The 18,172-nt window shown below is 39.1% G+C and overlaps 1 protein-coding gene across 2 annotated transcripts; it reads left to right on the top strand.

Annotated features, from left to right (window-relative positions):
- Positions 1-552: 552 nt before the first annotated feature.
- On the top strand, positions 553-17,801 carry ELOC (elongin C). 2 transcript variants are annotated; one of them, XM_060115888.1, is made up of 4 exons: positions 553-624; positions 10,363-10,416; positions 12,335-12,478; positions 17,565-17,801. In XM_060115888.1, the coding sequence occupies exons 2-4, from the start codon at positions 10,413-10,415 to the stop codon at positions 17,753-17,755; spliced, it is 339 nt and encodes a 112-aa protein (XP_059971871.1). In that variant the 5' UTR covers positions 553-624; positions 10,363-10,412; the 3' UTR covers positions 17,756-17,801. The 2 variants fall into 2 exon arrangements, with proteins under 2 accessions (XP_059971871.1, XP_059971870.1); XM_060115887.1 differs by lacking the exon at positions 553-624 and adding an exon at positions 651-797.
- Positions 17,802-18,172: the final 371 nt, after the last annotated feature.

Below are 18,172 nucleotides of genomic sequence, written 5' to 3'. Positions count from 1 at the left end.
AAAGGCCTCAGAGTGGGTGTGGGGGGCGTGGTTAGTTTTCAGTAAACACTGAAAGGTACCGGGAAGAGAGGAAATGAGGCCAGCGATTTCGCGAGCTGTTGGGATGCTCTTCAACAAGCTCTGCAACTTTTCACAAAAGACAAGCTGCTTCATAAAGAGCACGATCTTGTTAGCATAGCAACCGCACTCCCACTATCCAATCTTTCCTCTGCAGATAGTCTCCGACCTCTACGCGTACCCCCAAACGAGCGGCAGGAACAACCTCCAAAATTACAAGGTTCTTAACATTCAGCGTGAGAAACTACAAGTCCCAGGTTGCAGTGCTGCCTCAACCAAACACGACAGTACCCGCCAGAGAAACTACAAATCCCAGGATGCAATGCTGCCTCGGACCCCACCCCTCACCCCAGCCCCCCAGCACGTCTTTGAGGATGCTGTCCCCGCGGAAATCAGATCAGGATTGGCGCTGCATGCTGGGAGTCAAAAGACCCAGAATAGGATTGGTTGAGACTTTCCAGGGACGACCATCCTCTTAGGCTTGGCCTGTGGGAGAAGGGAGGGAGCGCTGCGCACTTCCTGTAGACGCCGGCGGGCGACGGACTCAGCGAGTCCCCGCCTCACTAGGTACTAATCTCCCGCGCGTAGAAAGCGTCGGTGACCCAGCGGAAGTGATTCCTCCAACTGCCCCGGAACCCACGGCGGCAGGCAGCTGGGGGTGGGGGGGCGGCCCTGGTGTAGGGGCTGTGGAGGTACGCGTGGACCTGGTGCGGTGGCTGCGGTTGCTGCGGGGCTGACGAGTGAGTCTCGGGCTGGGGTGGGAACGGAGCTCCGGGCCAGCGTGGGGGACGGGGGAGGCTCCTAGTGGGGGCGCGCTCGCCATCCCACTTCCCACCCCTTCCCATTTGGGCGGGGAAGGAACGGAAGCTCTTAACCTTCCCTGGCCTTTTCGGCTCCTGGTTTGGGGGAGGGGAGAGGAGGGCGGCGGGACCTTTTCTGGCGCCGCTCGGTGGGCTTGGAAAAGGGTGGAAGGAGGGGCGGCGGCCGGCGAGACTGGGCCTCCTCGGGGTTAAACGCGGGCAGGGTGGAGTTAGGAGCATGGCAGCCCTGTCTCTTTCCCTTTTTGCTTTCCCCGGGTGCACTCAGATTCGTTCTTTTCTTGGGGTCAGTCCTTAGTCATAGAAGAGGGCCTTCGCTCTTTCCAGTTGCGGGACCCCGAGAAGTTTACCAACTTGTTGGGTGATCTCTGCCCGACTTGGTGTTTTTGGGCTGCCGTGCATCTGCCTCCCAGTCTCATCTGAAAGGAGGTATCTAGTGTCGAGTACAGTGGCCATTAAGTTTCTCTTATGGAACCTCTTTAATACAGCTATGGAGTTCGAGTTATTAGTGCGAGCATTCCTACTCTGCATCGCCTTCAGTGTGGAAAACAACCGCAATCCTTTAGAGTTTTAAAACCTCATTTTCAAACTGCCCGATTTGCTTTCTGATCCCCAACTAGTTTCCTTTTTTGTTTAGTGGACTAAAATGATACGTCTCGGATCTCGTTTACATTATAATTGTGGTACAATTCATGATGTTGAAATATCACGGTTCACACGTGGATTCATTCATTTTGGAGAAACAGTGGCAAGGAGACAACTATGGTCCCTGTCATCGTGGGTATTAAGTGCTTATTGCCAGTGATGATTCTGGCTTCATACTTAATTTTTAAATGGCTGTCCTTTTTTTTCTTAAGTGTGAGATTTACCTAATAACTATCTACCATTCCAAAAAATACATATGTATATAAATTTATTTCAAATGGAAGATACTAGTTTCATTACATTATGGTAATTCTGTAATACAGTCAGTAGTTTGTAGTCAGAAGTTATAGTCAGTTCTATATATCAAGTTCCAAAGTAATATTTATATCTTATAAATTGCTTGTTTGGGTTTTTTGGGTAGATTTTTTTCAGTACTAGAAAATAATCTGGAATATCTTTGTATTTACACTGGTATGTGTTAATGCATTTCAGCTAACCTGTCCTAAATGTTTACTGTTCCGTTATTAAATAAGATCAGAAAAAGCTCACCCAGTGATGCTCAAAATTTCAAGCCTTGGTGATTAAGAAAACAGTAGTGCCGTTCACTCAACTCTTTATTGAGCATCTTTTATATGCTAGGCACTACATGAGGCCTGCCCTCACCGAGCTTGAGGAAAGAGGCTATACATTAAGTAAGCAAATACAGTTTCAGGTGGTGATAAATGTGAAGAGACTATAGCTAGATGAGAGTTAGGTTAAGTTAGAGTGACTAGGGTGTGGTGTCTGATTTTGAAAGAGAAGTGATCAAGGAAGACCTACCTCTCTGAGGAGTTAATGCTTTGCCTGGAGACTAAAATAATAAAGATCTGAAGGAAGAGTTTTTCAGAGAACAGTAACTGTAAATGCATAGACCTTAAGGGAGGAATGAACTTGACCTATTAAAATACTAGGAAGGCCAATGTGGTTGGACGTTAATGAAGGAAGAGTGATGGGAGATGAGATCATAGTGGTCAGCAAGGAGTAAATAAGATGGAACTTTACAATCCTTGTTCTGTACGTAATGAGAAGCCATTAGAGGATTTTGTGCAGGGGAGTGATACCTGGCTTATGCTTTTGATGACTGATGGCTGAGTGGCAAACTGACAGAGTGGGAGGAAAGTGGAAAAACCAGCTCCTAAGGAGGCTGGTAGTAGTTCAGTTGCCATGTGGTAGCTTGAACTAGAGATGTAGGGTTGGAAGTTAATGAGAAGTGGTCTGATTTGGAATGTAATTTGAAGGTGGAGCCAAATGGTTCTTACCTTCGCCCCAGGACGAAAAAGTATTTGGAGGAGTCACCTGTTTTGCCCGAGCATCTGGGTGAACAGTAGCACCATTTACTGGAATGAGGAAGACTGGGGCAGGTGCACTGGTTTCTGAGGAATAAAGCAGGAGTTCTGTATAGAGTGTACTGAGGTGGATGACTTTATACAGCTCAGAATGTGTGCAGTAGGCAAGTAGGATATCCACTGCTGTTGCTCGGGGGAGAAGTCAGGCTAGGGAGGTAATCTTGGAGTCGTATTTTACATGTGATATTTAAAACTATGGACCAGAGGACATCAAGTAAAGAGTATTAATGGAGAAGAGGGCAGATGGCTGGGAGCACTCGGGTCAGAGGAGGAGCAAACAGTGACAGAAGCAGAAAGGCCAGGTGGGTGTGGCATCCATAATACTAAGGGAAGAAAATGTTTCAGAAAAGAGGGCGGAGTCAACTGTAAAACCCTAAGAGTAAGATGATGATGAAAAATTGACCCAGAGGAGACTTCCCTGGCGGTCCAGTGGTTAAGACTCCGCGCTTCCAATGCAGGGGCCCCGGGTTCGATCCCCGGCCCAGAGCTAGATCCCACATGCATGCTGCAACTAAGACCCCCGTGCAGCCAAATAAATAAATAAATATTTTTAAAATGAATAAATAAAATAATAAAAAAAAATTGACCCAGTGACCAAGTAGTTGAAATTTGACAAGAGCACTTTGAATGGACTAGAGGTCTAAAAAGTCTGATCAGTATGGGTTACAGAGAAGTGTATGGTAGTGATGATGTTACAGCATTTTTTTTTTTTTTTTTTTTCTGGTACGCGGGCCTCTCACTGCTGTGGCCTCTCCCGATGCGGAGCACAGGCTCCGGACGCGCAGGCTCAGCGGCCATGGCTCACAGGCCCAGCTGCTCCGCGGCATGTGGGATCTTCCCGGACCGGGGCACGAACCCATATCCCCTGCATCGGCAGGCGGACTCTCAACCACTGCGCCACCAGGGAAGCCCCAGCATTTTGATGTGTTGAATTGTGGCAGGACAAAGTCCTTGGATCACTGTGCTTAGGTGGAAAGGTTGGCCTTGCATAGGAAGGATGATTTTTACTCAACTTTTGAAACAGGAAGTATATGGTATATAGATACAGGTAGAATGAAGGTGGAAAGATAAGGCAGTTGAAGTGATTTGTTTCTGTTTTGTTGGTGAAATAAGTGAAGTTGTCAGGGTAGGGAGGAGAGGTATGTTGGAGGTTTAGGAAATGCCGTGAATTTTCTCAGAGTAGGAAAGCCAGTTGACTAGGTAGGAGGATCAGTACGACACCAGGTATCTGTTTAAAGTGTGTGGCCGTAAATTTAAAATTGAGACCAGTCACAATGGTTGTGACTTTTCTTCAGCCAATTCAGTCTTTGGTTGAGGCCTGAGCTCGGTGGAGAATCCGGTTTGGCCAGGGTTGGGATTGGGGTGGATAGCTACATCAGAGGAGAGGGCAGGGAGTTAAGGGTGTAAGGGCTGCGAGGCACGCATGCTGCCAGTCTTCATGAACTCTTCACAGTGGGATGAAGCAAGGTCAGGGTTGGGTTCATATTTGTTTACTTTCAGCCCATCATTTAAAGGTTCTTTTTAATTATTTTATAGTGTGTAGAACCTATAATTAGGTACACACTATATAGTGAAGTACTTGTTCATACTTTTTAGACCAAAACAAAGGAGTTTGGAGATCATTGTCTAAGAGGGAGATTAGGTAGGTTACAGGGTAAGGCAGACAAGACAGCCTCAGTGGGAACACACAACACTCTAGGGCTCTTGAGTTGTGTGCTGTGTGGGAGTGACTCTTGCTTAATAAAGATGGGAAATTGGGAGTTATGGGCAGTTTGTTGTAGAGGGAGGGTGAATTTCACATGGGTTCAATCATGAAATGGTAGAGCTGGAAGGGACTTTAGTCACAGTTGAGTCCAATTTCCTCATTTGGGAGATGAAGAAACAGAAGTCTTATCATTTAACCTATCTGGGTCTCAACATAGAAATACTCAGAGTAGAAATTCAAATATGGACTTCTAACGACACTGAGTTACTTTGCCAAAAGTATTAAAACTGCCTACACAAGAGTTAAGTACTACAGGAGCATTGTTATAAGTTGAATAAGCCAGAATGAGAATTTTATCTCATCCTGAGATACATAAATTCAGCGACACTCTAAGCACATTCTAGGCAAGATATTCTGATGTCTTGTTACAAACTGGAATTCTGTAACTTCTGTCAATTTGTATTAATGGCCGAAGCCGCTCTTCTTGCCTCTTCAAATAGGCCTAAACATTAGATAATTTTTGGTTAATGTAATTTACTTTGTTTTCCAAATTAATCATATTCTTACATATTGTTAAGAACAAATCATCAGGCTGACTGACCATTGTTTCCTTCACGAGTGGCTTAGTTCCACATACCTGTTTCTTTTTAAAAATCAGTTTTAAATCATAGTTTTTTAGTTATTTGTACTTTCAAACACGTATTTTTATGATTTTTTTTAAATTGAAGTATAATTGACCCACAGCACTACGTTAGTTCCAGGTGCACGGCATAGTGATTCTATATTTCTATACATTACAAAATGATCACCACAGTAAGTCTAGTGCCATCTGTCACTGTACAAAGATATTACAGTATTATTGACTATATTCCCCATGCTGTAGATTTCATCCCCATGACTCATGACCCGTAACTGGCAGTTTTTACCTCTTAATCTCCCTTGCCTACTTCACTCATTCCCCCACCCCCTCCCCCGTGGCAGTCACTGGTTTGTTCTCCTGTATCTGTGAGTCTGTGCTTCTATTTTGTTGTGTTTGTTCATTCATTTTGGTTTTTAGATTCCACATATAACTGAAATCATGCAGTTTTTGTCTTTCACTGTCTGACTTATTTCACTTAGTATAATACCCATGTTGTCACAAATCGCAAGATTTCATTCTTTTTTATGGCTGAGTAATATTCCATTATATGAGTAATCTTGTAGTGTGTATGTGTGTGTGTATCATGTCTTTATCCATTCATCTATCGATGGGCACTTAGGTTGCTTCCATATCTTGACTATTGTAAATAATGCTACAGTGAATGTAGGGGTGTATGTATCTTTTTGAATTAGTGTTCTTATTGTCTTTAGAAAAGATGCACAGAAGTGGAATGCTGGATCTATGGTAGTGCTTCCATGCTGTTTTCCATAGTGGCTGCACCAACTTAACAGTCCCACCAGCACTGCGTGAGGGTTCCCTTTTCTCCACATCCTTGCCAAAAATGATGATACCCATTCTGACAGTGGCATTCTGAGGTGGCATCTCGTTGTGGTTTCAGTTTGCATTTCCCTGGTGATTAATGATGTTGAGTATCTTTTCATGTATTTGTCGGCTGTCTGTGTGTTGTGTGTCTTCTTTGGGAAAATGTCTATTTAGGTCCTCTGCTCATTTTCTAATTGGGGTTGTTTGGGGTTTTTCTGATGTTGAGTTGTAAGAGTTCTTTATATATTTTGGGTATTAACCCCTTATCAGATTGTTTGCAAACATCTTCTCCCATTCAGTAGGTGGCATTTTAATTATGTTGATGGTTTTGTTTGCTGCGCAAACGTTTTTTACTTAGTTTGATGTAGTCCCATTGGTTCATCTTTGCTTTTGTTTCCCTTGCCTGAGGAGGCATATCCCAAAAAATACTGCTAAGACCAATGTCAGAGAATGCAGTATGTTTTCTTCTCGGAGTTTTACGATTTCAAGTCTTACATTTAAGTATTTGAGTGTATTTTTGTATATAGTATGAGACAGTAGTTCCGTTTGATGCTTTTGCAGTAGCTGTCCGGTTTTCCCAACACCATTTATTGAAGAGGCTGTCTTTTTCCCACTGAATATTCTTGGCTCTTTTGTCATAGACGAATTGATCATATAAGTGTGGGCTTATTTTGGGGCTCTCTGTTCTGTTCCATTGATCTATGTGACTGTTTTTTACATACTGTCTTGATTACTGTAGCTTGTAGTAGTGATTTGAAATCAGGGAGCATGATGCCTTCAGCTCTGTTCTTCTTTCTCAAAATTGTTTTGGCTATTCAGGGTTATTTTTATATATTTTTTTTTCCAGCAGAAAACATGAGGTTAATAGGTGAGAAACCCCTTATTTTACTTAAATGACATCAAACTGTACCTATCATTCTAATCTGCTTTTTAAAAAATTAAGTTTATCTTGGTATTTCCATGTTATTATATATATAGGTTTAACTTATTCCTTTTCACTGCCCCATAATATTTCAAAAGTATAAATATGCTATTTTTGTTTAGTATCACCCATTTCCCCTTTCCTCCAAAACTTGGTTCTTAGCAAGTTTTTTTTGTTGTTGTTGTTTGTTTGGTTGGTTGGGTTTTTTTTTGTGGTACGCGGGCCTCTCACTGTTGTGGCCTCTCCCGTTGCGGAGCACAGGCTCCGGACGCACACGTTCAGCGGCCATGGCTCATGGACCCAGCCGCTCCGCGGTATGTGGAATCTTCCCGGACCAGGGCACGAACCCGTGTCCCCTGCATCAGCAGGCGGACTCTCAACCACTGCGCCACCAGGGAAGCCCCTTAGCAAGTTTTAATGTTTTAGTTTTCTTATTACCATTGGGATCAAACATTTTTATACAGGTCTATGAGCTATTTGTATTTTTTCTTCTATTTTTCTAGAGTTCAGTGGGGTTTTTTTAATCTGTTAAAAATTAATTAATTTTAAAACCAAATTTTAAAACAACCAAATTAAATTAATTTGGTTCTTTAATCTGTAGTGTGTTTTTGTGAGTGGTGTCAGTTAGACATCTAACCTTATTTTTTCCAGGTAAATAACCAATGTAAAAAAGCAAAAAGATACAAGGAATAGATTTGCAGCTGTTGCTCTCATCTACTTAGCTAATCCAAGCAAGTCAGCTGAAAAACTATTAGAACTAATAAGAGAGTTTGTGAAGATCATGGAATACAAGCTCAGCTTACTGAAGGTTTTCTTTAAAACACCAGCAATAACCTTTCAGAAAGTATAATCGAGAAAACAGATCCCATTCATAATGGGAACTGTAAAGTACCTAAAAGTAGACCTAACAAGAAATGTGAAATAATAAAATGTGGACTTGCCCAACTCTTTAGCACAAACATGTTTATTACACTATTGTAATTAAAACAGTGGGGATATTGGTCAGGTATAAACAGATTGATGGAACAGAATACAGTCTAGAAATCCATGTAGTAATATAGTATATGATAAGGGTAACATTTCAAATCAGAAAAGGAATGGGCCATTTAAAGATCTTTTCGATGTTCAAAGATACTAGGATAAAAACTGATTTCAGTGTAGACCCTAGGCTCACCTAGAATTTCTAAGTGTTTGTTAGATAATAAAAATCTAAAAAATAAAAAACTATAAAAAAGTAATGTTTATGTATAACACTCTAAAAGCACAATGACATCAAGACTTTGTTCATGTCTTCTGCCTGGAACTATTCTCAACCCACTGTTCAACCACTTCCTCTTATCTACCTAATTCATATATACCTAATTCAGTTATGGCGTAGATGTTCAGACGTTCACACTGAGATTCTGTAGCCCCAGACTTAGATTTGTGTAGGTTATTTGTGGGTTAAGTCCAAATTTAATCATATTTCCAATATTTTTAACTTCCACATAGGAATCAATGTTTACTCTTAATTGTTAGTGTTGATTTACTCTTTCTTTGTTAGTGATGGGGAGCTCCCTCCCCCACCCAACCTTAACCCTTGTATAAATGATGGAATTGATTTACTATATTAAGAAGTCTGTAGAAAAACTGTTGCTACCCAAAGGGCTTCTAAGGTGTGACTTTTCATGGTTGCTTAGCTACTGCTAGTTAAGTAAACAATCTGGATGTTTTGCTCTGGAGATTTTCCAGAGAAAAGTTGGCACTTGAAATTCTTCTTCTTTTAGCTTTTCTAGCATTTTTTCCTTTTTTTGTGTTTTAGAAGGAGTACAAAGCAGTATGAACAGAAGAAAATAATAATGACTGATAAATTTTTTAATTGCTTACTACTCTGACCAAAAAATGACAGACTACTGTTTTTAAATTTTAGATGACTATCTAAGGATTTATATCAGCACCTCTCAGCAGTAGTGGGAAAGAAGTTTTAACAGGAGCCAGAATTTATTACCATGGCGGTATGGAATAATGAAAGGGAGCGTGGGCTCTAAAGCAAACCTACCCAGGTTTAAATTCTCATGTTGCCACTTAAGCTGTAGAAGCCTTGAGCAGGTGGCAGCCTCCTCGTGTTTTCTCATCTCTAAAATGGGAATGATAATTCCCCTGTGGAAGTGTTGTTTTAAAGCAAGGCATTTAATGCAATGTTTACACTCATTAGGCCCTCAAATGGTTGGTAAAAACGTTACATTGCCCCTGCTGCCTTTCTCTCACATTAGACATGGTACTTTAAATACCTCCCTCCATGCTTGGGGAGTGTTCTAGACTAACATTTAATTCCCCCCCGCCCGGACTCTGTCAACACCTGGAGCAAATCATTCAGCCTCTCTATACATCAATGATGTTTTTTAAGGTGAGGGATTACATAGGTTTATTGGTCAGGAATTACTTAGAGAACAGGATAATTAGGATACACTGTTTTCCTGATAATGACATAAAAAATAATATTCGGATAAAAAAATCCTCCTTTGAAGAAATGCTGTTAAAATACAAATTACTGAAAACATGAGCTCTTTTCCTTTGGTAGTCATTTCTTTCACGAAATTTAAGAGTTCTCAAAAATTAAATTTTTTTTAACACTTCATTGTTAAATCTCAGAACTTTGGTAGCCTCTGTGCGGAAGAGATGGAACAGTAAAATGTATTATAGACGTGCACACTTACATAAGAAGAGGGCAAGCCTTACCTTTTTTATTCACATGAAAGCTACTTCACGTCCTTGGATTTATCATGTTGTCGTTCATTTAGCAGATACTTGCTTTAATGTTTACCAGTATCTAGTAGATATAGTATACAAAGATGATTTAAGGCCAAGGGTGTCTCCTTCAAGTTCAGTTCAGCTCCTAAGGAACAACATATGTTTTTTGTTCTTATTTTTTTTTGTGGTACGCAGGCCTCTCACTGCTGTGGCCTCTCCCTCCCCGGAGCACAGGCTCTGGACGCGCAGGCCCAGTGGCCATGGCTCACGGGCCCAGCCGCTCCGTGGCACGCGGGATCCCCCCGGACTGGGGCACGAACCCGCGCCCCCTGCATTGGCAGGCGGACCCCCAACCACTGCGCCACCAGGGAAACCCAACATATGTATTTTTAAACTGTTGTCCGAATAGTTACCTTAAAAAGGCCGGGGGGGAGAATCTGTATTTAGACTTTACTGTCCTGGGGGTGATCATCTTCTCTCAGATGTTCAGAAACTTGATACTGTTCTGTATTGTGGTGGCTGGGAAACTTACATAGCAGAGAGAGTCCTTACACTTGTAACACCAAGGACGTATTAAAAAATGATGGGAAAACATGTTATTCTGGCATTAATCTCAATACAGCATTGTTATATTTCAGGAAACTACTAAAGTTCCTGTGGACTCAAAGTAGAATTTCATAAGAACATAATGGGTAAGTTATATAAAAGTCATTTTGTAGTTCAATTAGTTGAAGCGTTCTTCTCAAAATAGGCCTTTGAAGTCAGTGAATGCAAGTAAGAAAGTAGAGGAGACTGAAATTAGTTGTTTAAATCAGCAGCTTATGTTTATTATATATTTCTGAAAAGCAGATCAGTAACATTATTATGCCAAATTTAATTTGTGATTGCTAGTTATTGTACCTTAGGAAATTAGAAACTCTCCCAACAGACAAAGAAAGTGGTTTCTCTTGCCAAAAAAATAAAATACTGGAAGTATAAATTTAAATAATTGATAATTTTTATTTTTGTTCTTAGAGGTTGGCAAAAACTGCTAAAAATCTGTACTCTTGAATAGTCTATAATTAGAAGTTACATGCATCTTTATGAGTCCCCCAGCTTTTTATTATGAAAAATTGCAAGAATAATACACTATAGCCTTCACTAGTTAACGTTTTGTCATATTTGCTTTTCCTGCGTGTATACGTATGTATGTGTTTATATACCCACATATACACACAAAAACACACAGAAGCTTTTTTTTCTGTTCTGTTTATTTAGTTGTACATGTAATACTCCACACCTAAATGCTTAAGCATGCATCTCCTAATTCAGTCCATATTCAGGATTTCAGTTTTTTCAATAGTGTTCTTTACAGTGGGTTTATTATTTTTAAATCCAGGGTCCAATCAAGGATTACTTGTTGCATTAATTTCTCTCTTTTGTCTTCTTTAAACAGTTCCCTACTTTTGGGATTGGGTGAGGAGTGAGGTCTTTCATGACTCATTTAAATTTAGATTTGTCTGAGTATTTCCTCCTGATTAGATTCAGGTTAAACATATTTGGCAGCGGTAGTACATAAGTGATTTTGATATTTATGAATCTCAGTTTTAGGGATTTCTAAATTAATAACAAATGAATGAGTAAATGGATGTTTGTAACTGAACAGTACTTCAGCTTCATCCTCTGCACTTCTCGCCGCTAAGTCTTCCTAAGTTTTTAGAATAAGCCTTAAGATATTTTCTTTCAGATATTGGTACCATAAAAATTAAAATTCTCTCAGCACAAAATTGTAAAGTTATACGTGTGAGAAAAGATCTTAAAGGGTTGTATAAAAATATGTACTCCCTCAGAAAGTTACGCTGAGCCAACTCCTGTGGCCGAAGCCAGCATGGTGGCATTGAAGATAGCTGGTAGCCACCCCACCTCTACTCTGAATTTTTAAAATTGATTATTTGTCTGTAGTCATTATTTCAATATTCATGCAATAATTTGAACTGGGCAGTAAAATGTTTTGATCGTTTTTTTATGGATCAAGAGTAAAATGCTGAGTAAAGAAGGCCCTAAATTTTAGAATACGGGGCTTGTCAGAAGTTGCGCTCACATGGCATATGAACATTTATTCATAAACACACTATGCATCTTACTTTAAAAATGAGTATTTCAGGTCATAGAATTAAAGTTTTACTATTTGAATATTTTCTTTTAGTCTTCAAATTTGAATGTGCTGCTGTGTTCACAAATTGTTAATACTTCCATGAAAAATACTGGTAAATTTTCATCTAAAGTAAACATCCTTGGGAGTTCCCTGGTGGTCCAGTGGTTAGGACTTGGCGCTTTCTCTGCCGTGGCCCATTTTCAATCCCTGGTCGGGGAACTAACATCCCAGAAGCCATGTGGCCAAAAATTCAAAATAAAAATAAAGTAAACATCCTTGAATGTAAAGTTTATTCTGATATTGGAAAATATTTAGAGAATAATAAAATAAGGAGTTAAAAACTTTAAAATCTTGGTGGCTGTTACTCTCCAGAAATGTTTCTGCTCTGAGTTATTCAGATACTAACCTTGGTAAACCTGTTTATTTTTAATAACCTTTGTGATTCAAAAATTATTTTACTCCATACTTTACTTTAGATGGAGAAGAGAAAACCTATGGTGGCTGTGAGGGCCCTGACGCCATGTATGTCAAATTGATATCTTCGGATGGTCATGAATTTATTGTAAAAAGAGAACATGCGCTAACATCAGGAACAATAAAAGCCATGTTGAGTGGCCCAGGTAGGTACATTTCTTTATTTCCTCTTAATATATCCTCACTTTTTTAATGTTTGATGAATGTGTTTTTAAGTTGAATTAAATGACTCATAACATTAAAAGAAAGACAGTAACTGTTCTAACATTAATTACTGCATGGTTATGTTGCATTGGGAAAAAAGTGGCTTCTGCTATTTCCTGTTTTCAGTTATTTACCATAGTTTCAATAAAACCTAATTGATTATTTTGTAATAGGAAGGATCATTTCCCTATGTTTCCGTGGTCAGTTCACTACAGAAGGACTCTGGTGATTTGTGCTCCTGGTTACATGTAAAGTTTACCTATAGAAGTTATTGCTTCCCACATATCTACTGTTCCCATTTTACCTCAAGAAAATTTTTCTTAAGGGTTGGAATTTCTGGAGCATAGGGTAATTCTGTGTTTAACTCTTGGAGGAAATGCTGAACTGTCTGCACAGTGGCTGAACCATTTTACGTTCCTGCCAGCCACGTATGAGGGTTCCAGTTTCTCCACATCCTCTCTGACATTTTTTATTTTCCTTTTTTCTGATTCTAGCCATCTTAGTGGGTGTGAAGTGGTATCTCATTGTAATTCTGATTAGCAATTCCCTAATGACTGATGAAATTGAATATATCTTCATGTGCTTGCTGGTCATTTGTATATTTTCTTTTGACGAATATCTATTCAATTTTGTTGCCCATTTTTTAATTGACTTGTCTTTGTTGTTGCGTTTAAGAGTTCTTTATAAATTCCGGACACTTTATAAGTTCTTTATAAATTCTGAACTTTATAAAGAGTTCTTTATAAATTCTTTATACCTTATGAGATAAATGATTTGCAAATATTTTCTTCATTCTGTAGGCTGTTTTTTCTTGGTAGTATCTTTTGATGCACAGAAGTTTTTTATTTTGATGAAGTCCAATTTATTTTCCCTTTTGTTTCTGATTTTTGGAGTCCTATCTAAAAATCCATTGCCAAATTCAATGTTATGAAGACTTACCTTATGTTATCTTACAAGAGTTGTGTTTTAAGCACTTACATTTAGGTTCTTGATTTTAAGTTAATTTTTGCATATAGTGTGAATCAGCTTCATTCTTTTGCATGTGGACATCCCATTACTATTTGTCAGAGAGACCATACTGAATGGTCTTGGCATACCTGTTGATAATCAGTTGACCATAGATATGTACATTTATTTTTGGGCTCTCGATTCTTTTCCATTGATCTATGTATCTGTCATTATACCAGTATCACACTATTTTGATTTCTGTAGCTTTGTAGTAAGTTTTGAAATTGGGAAGTGTGAGGCCCCCAACTTTGTTTTTCTTTTTCAAAATTGTTTTGGCTATTTCGGATCCTTTGCAATCCCTTTTCTATATTTTTTACTATGGAGATTTTAGAACATACATAGACTTGGAGAGAATAGCATAACACACCTTCCTGTACCCATCAACTAGCTTCAATAGTTGTCAACATTCTGCCAGTTTTGTTTTGTCTAATATCCTAACTTTTTTTTTTTTTTTTTTTTTTTTTTTGCGGTACGCGGACTTCTCACTGCCGTGGCCTCTCCCGTTGCGGAGCACAGGCTCCGGATGCGCAGGCCCAGCAGCCACGGCTCACGGGCCCAGCCGCTCCGTGGCATGTGGAATCCTCCCAGACCGGGGCACGAACCTGTGTCCCCTGCATCAGCAGGCGGACTCTCAACCACTGCGCCACCAGGGAAGCCCAATCCTAACTTTTTTTAAAAGAGTATTTCGAGCAAATTTCTGACATTAGGTTATTTCACTTGCAAAATCTATGATAGTCCCCCTGCAACCTCCCCCCTGCTTTTTTTTTCAGACTATCAGTTTTACTAGAAACAAAGTTATTTGTATAATGTCCACATCCAGGTTATACTAAATCATGTTTCATCTTGTAAATTCATAATTAGAATTCTAGAGCCTTGAACAGAATCCAGTTTATCTTTCTAGCAAGAATACTTTATAGGTGGAACTCTTATCGTCCTATTGTATCACGTGTTTTAGCAATGTCAAGACTGATTAGTGGGCTCCAGAGTTATCAAGCTGATTTGTCCATGAGCAATTCCCCAGTCAGACTTTCATATAATATTTAGTTTTAGCATTCACTGTGATTATTGCTGAGATTTACTTCATTTGGAATTATAAAACAGAGATTTTCTAATTCTGTAATTTCTTCTGCATTTATTAGTTAGAACTCTCCTATAAAGAAGAACTATTTGGTTACCCTGAAATATAGTCTGTATGGGAAAGAAAAGATAAATGCTTGATTTTTTTTTCCCCTTTACATGTAATTTTTCAGAGTAAAGAATTGGTTCTCCAGCATCCTCCAACAGTAAAGAGTGTTTGTTTGGTTTGTTTGTTTTTTTTGCATATTTTTCAGTCAGGTGCAGTCATTCTTACTGATGCTCAAATGGCTCCGTTTTTATGCCAGAAGGAGCACATCAAGTTGCCTCCTGTGTCCTTTTGACACAGCTTTATTAGTCTTGAATAGCTATACTACTTTCTGTAATAAAGTTTCTCAGGTTCATTTTGTACATTATTCCTCAATCCTAAAAACAGCCATTCGTTAAAGAGCCCTGGGGTTTGGGGAGGTGGGTTTTTTTCGGTTTGTTTTTTAGTGGAAAATGGTACTTAGATACCCCACTGTGGGTGCTAGCAGTACTCATTGCTCCTGAGTTGAAGTGCTTTTAGACTTTCCTACTGGACAGAACTAAGATGTACTTTAGGGGAAAAATCCCGATGCCAACAAAATTTTAACTAAAAATTGAGATGAAAGGGTTTTTAAAAAGCCTGATCTCCTTTAATTTAAAAACAAGAGTTTTATCTTTGAAGCTTCAAACTTTCAGCACCAAACTAATGTTTGCATGAAAAGGAATGAAGTACTGATGCATGCTACAAGGTGGATGCGCCTTCAAAACATGCTAAGTGAAAGAAGCCAGACACACGTTGTTGTATAATTCCATTTGTATGAAATATCCAGAATAGATAAATCCATAGAGACAGAAAGTAGAGGGGAGTTCCCTGGTGGTCTAGTGATTAAGGATTCGGTGCTTTCACCGCTGTGGCCTGGGTTCCGTTCCTGGTCAGGGAACTGAGATCCTGCAAGCTGCGCAGTGTGGCAAAAAAACCCCCAAAAACATAGAGAAAGAACGTAGATTGGTGTTTTCCAGAGGCTGCGGTGTGGGTTTTATTTGGGGTGGCGAAAATGTTTTGGAACCAGATGGATGGGATGGTTGCTCAGCATTGTGAATGTACACTGAATTATACATCTTAAGTTGGTGACTTTTATATGAATTTATTATTATTATTATTAATTTTTATTGGAGCGCAGTTGCTTTACAATGTTGTGTTAGTTCCCTGCTGTACAGCAAAGTAAGTCAGTCATATGTATACATATATCCACTCTTTTTTAGTTTCCTTCCCATTTAGGTCACCACAGATCATTGAGTAGAGTTCCCTGTGCTCTACAGTAGGTTCTCATTAGTTACCTATTTTATACATAGTAGTGTATATATGTCAGTCCCAATCTCCCAATTCATTCCACCCCCTCTTTCCCACCCAGTAACCATAAGTTTGTTTTCTACATCCGTGACTCTACTTGTTTTGTAAATAAGTTCATTTGTACCCCTTTTTTTTGGATTCCACATATAAGCGGTATCATCTGATATTTGTCTTTATGTGTCTGACTTCACTCAGTATGACAGTGTCTCGGCCCATCCATGTTGCTGCAAATGGCATTATTTTGTTCTTTTCTTTTGGCTGAGTAGTAGTCCAATGTATATATGTACCACATCTTCTTTATCCATTCATCTGTCAGTGGACATTTAGGTTGCTTCCATGTCTTGGCTGTTGTAAGTAGTGCTGCTATGAACATAAGGGTGCATGTCTCTTTTCGAATTAGAGTTTTCAACTTTTCTGGATATACGCCCAGGAGTGGGACTGCTAGATCATATGGTAACTCTATTTTAAGTTTTTAAAGGAACCTCCATACTGTTCTCCCTAGTGGCTGTACCAATTTCCATTCCCACCTGTTATACGAATTTCACCTAAAGAAAACACTAATGTTTGTCTAGTGTCAAAGGCTTAATAAGTGTCTGTTGGTAATACTTCGTACATACATTTAAGAAAGAGAGTTTTCGTTATTGGCAAACAAAAATTTACCTCATTGCTGTGAATTATCTGCTGAATCCTTTCCTTTCTCTGCATCCCATCCTACCCCCAACCAATGGACAATTACTAGAAAATTTTAAAAATACTACATTCTCAGAAAGTACATTTTTCTGCCTTTGATACTCAGTGCACAGTGCTAGTGTTAGACTGCCAAGAAAATATTTTATCCCAATAGTAAAGAAATCATATAGCCAAAGAAATTCTGAGAGATCACTAAAAACAGTTGATGAACTGTTATTAAACAAAGGGAGGAAGTAGCTTATGAGAGCTCATTAACATGACCACATTTTTAAAAACTAAAGGGGAAAACAATGGATTTACTTTCTTGGAAAGATTCTTTAAGGGTAGTGTTTTCACTTATCATTTATATTCACATGACAACATAGCACAGAGCTCCTGCTGGTCTGTAAATACTTAATTCCCTAGACTGAATCTTTTTAATAAAGTTTTTTTTATGTTTCTACTCAGAAATCTACGTATTTCTACATATTTCATTTGATGCTCGTTGGGTTTATCCTTTTTGCATTATATTACTTTTGCTAGGGCTGCCATAACAAAGTACCATTGACTGGATGATTTAAACAAAAATTGACTTTCTCACAATTCTGGAGGGTGGAAATTAGAGATCAAGGTGTTGGCAGAGTCGGTTTCTTCTGCGGTCTCTCTCCTTGCCTTGTAGATGACTGTCTTCTTCCTGTGTCTTCACGTTGTCTTACCTCTGTGTGTCTGCAGCCTCGTCTCCTATTCTGATAGGGATGCCAGTCATATTGGATTAGGGCCTTAATTACCTATCTCCAAACATAGTCACATTCAAGTATTGGGGGTTAGGACTTAAACATGAATTTTGGAGGAACACAGGTCAGCCCATATATCACGAACAAATTCCTTTTCTTTTCCAGGTCAATTTGCTGAGAACGAAACTAATGAAGTCAATTTTAGAGAGATCCCTTCACATGTGCTATCAAAAGTATGCATGTATTTTACCTACAAGGTTCGCTACACTAACAGCTCCACGGAGATTCCTGAATTTCCAATTGCACCTGAAATTGCACTGGAACTGCTGATGGCTGCAAACTTCCTAGATTGTTAAATAAAATAAATTATAATAAACTGTTAACTTTTTTCAGTATTTAATACCTGTAGTTCAGTTAGTAATTTTTTCATATATAGCATGTTGCCTGTGTGCAATTGAACTTTAAAGTTCGTTGCAAAGCAGATTATCTTCTGTTCTTTTGCATAGCAATCAGAGTTGAAATTTGTTTGCTACATCAACAAATTAAGGACATTTTCACAAATTGAGAAATAAACAAATATGCCAATTCGTAGGTCGTTTTGCCTTATCCTTTGGATGTGATTTTTAAAATTAGAGCAGTGGTGATACAGTAAATGCTGAAATTTAAGCATAAATTCAACACGTTCTACAGGTAAATTATGGGGCTACATATTTTTATGTTTTTAGTGTTTTTTTAAAAACCTATTCTGATCTTATAGCTGTCATTAGCATTAC

This window comes from Mesoplodon densirostris, chromosome 13 (genome assembly GCF_025265405.1).
Source record: "Mesoplodon densirostris isolate mMesDen1 chromosome 13, mMesDen1 primary haplotype, whole genome shotgun sequence".
NCBI lineage: Eukaryota > Metazoa > Chordata > Mammalia > Artiodactyla > Ziphiidae > Mesoplodon > Mesoplodon densirostris.
The sequence above is the reverse complement of the archived record's forward strand: the minus strand, read 5'-3'. Positions and strand labels throughout refer to the sequence as shown.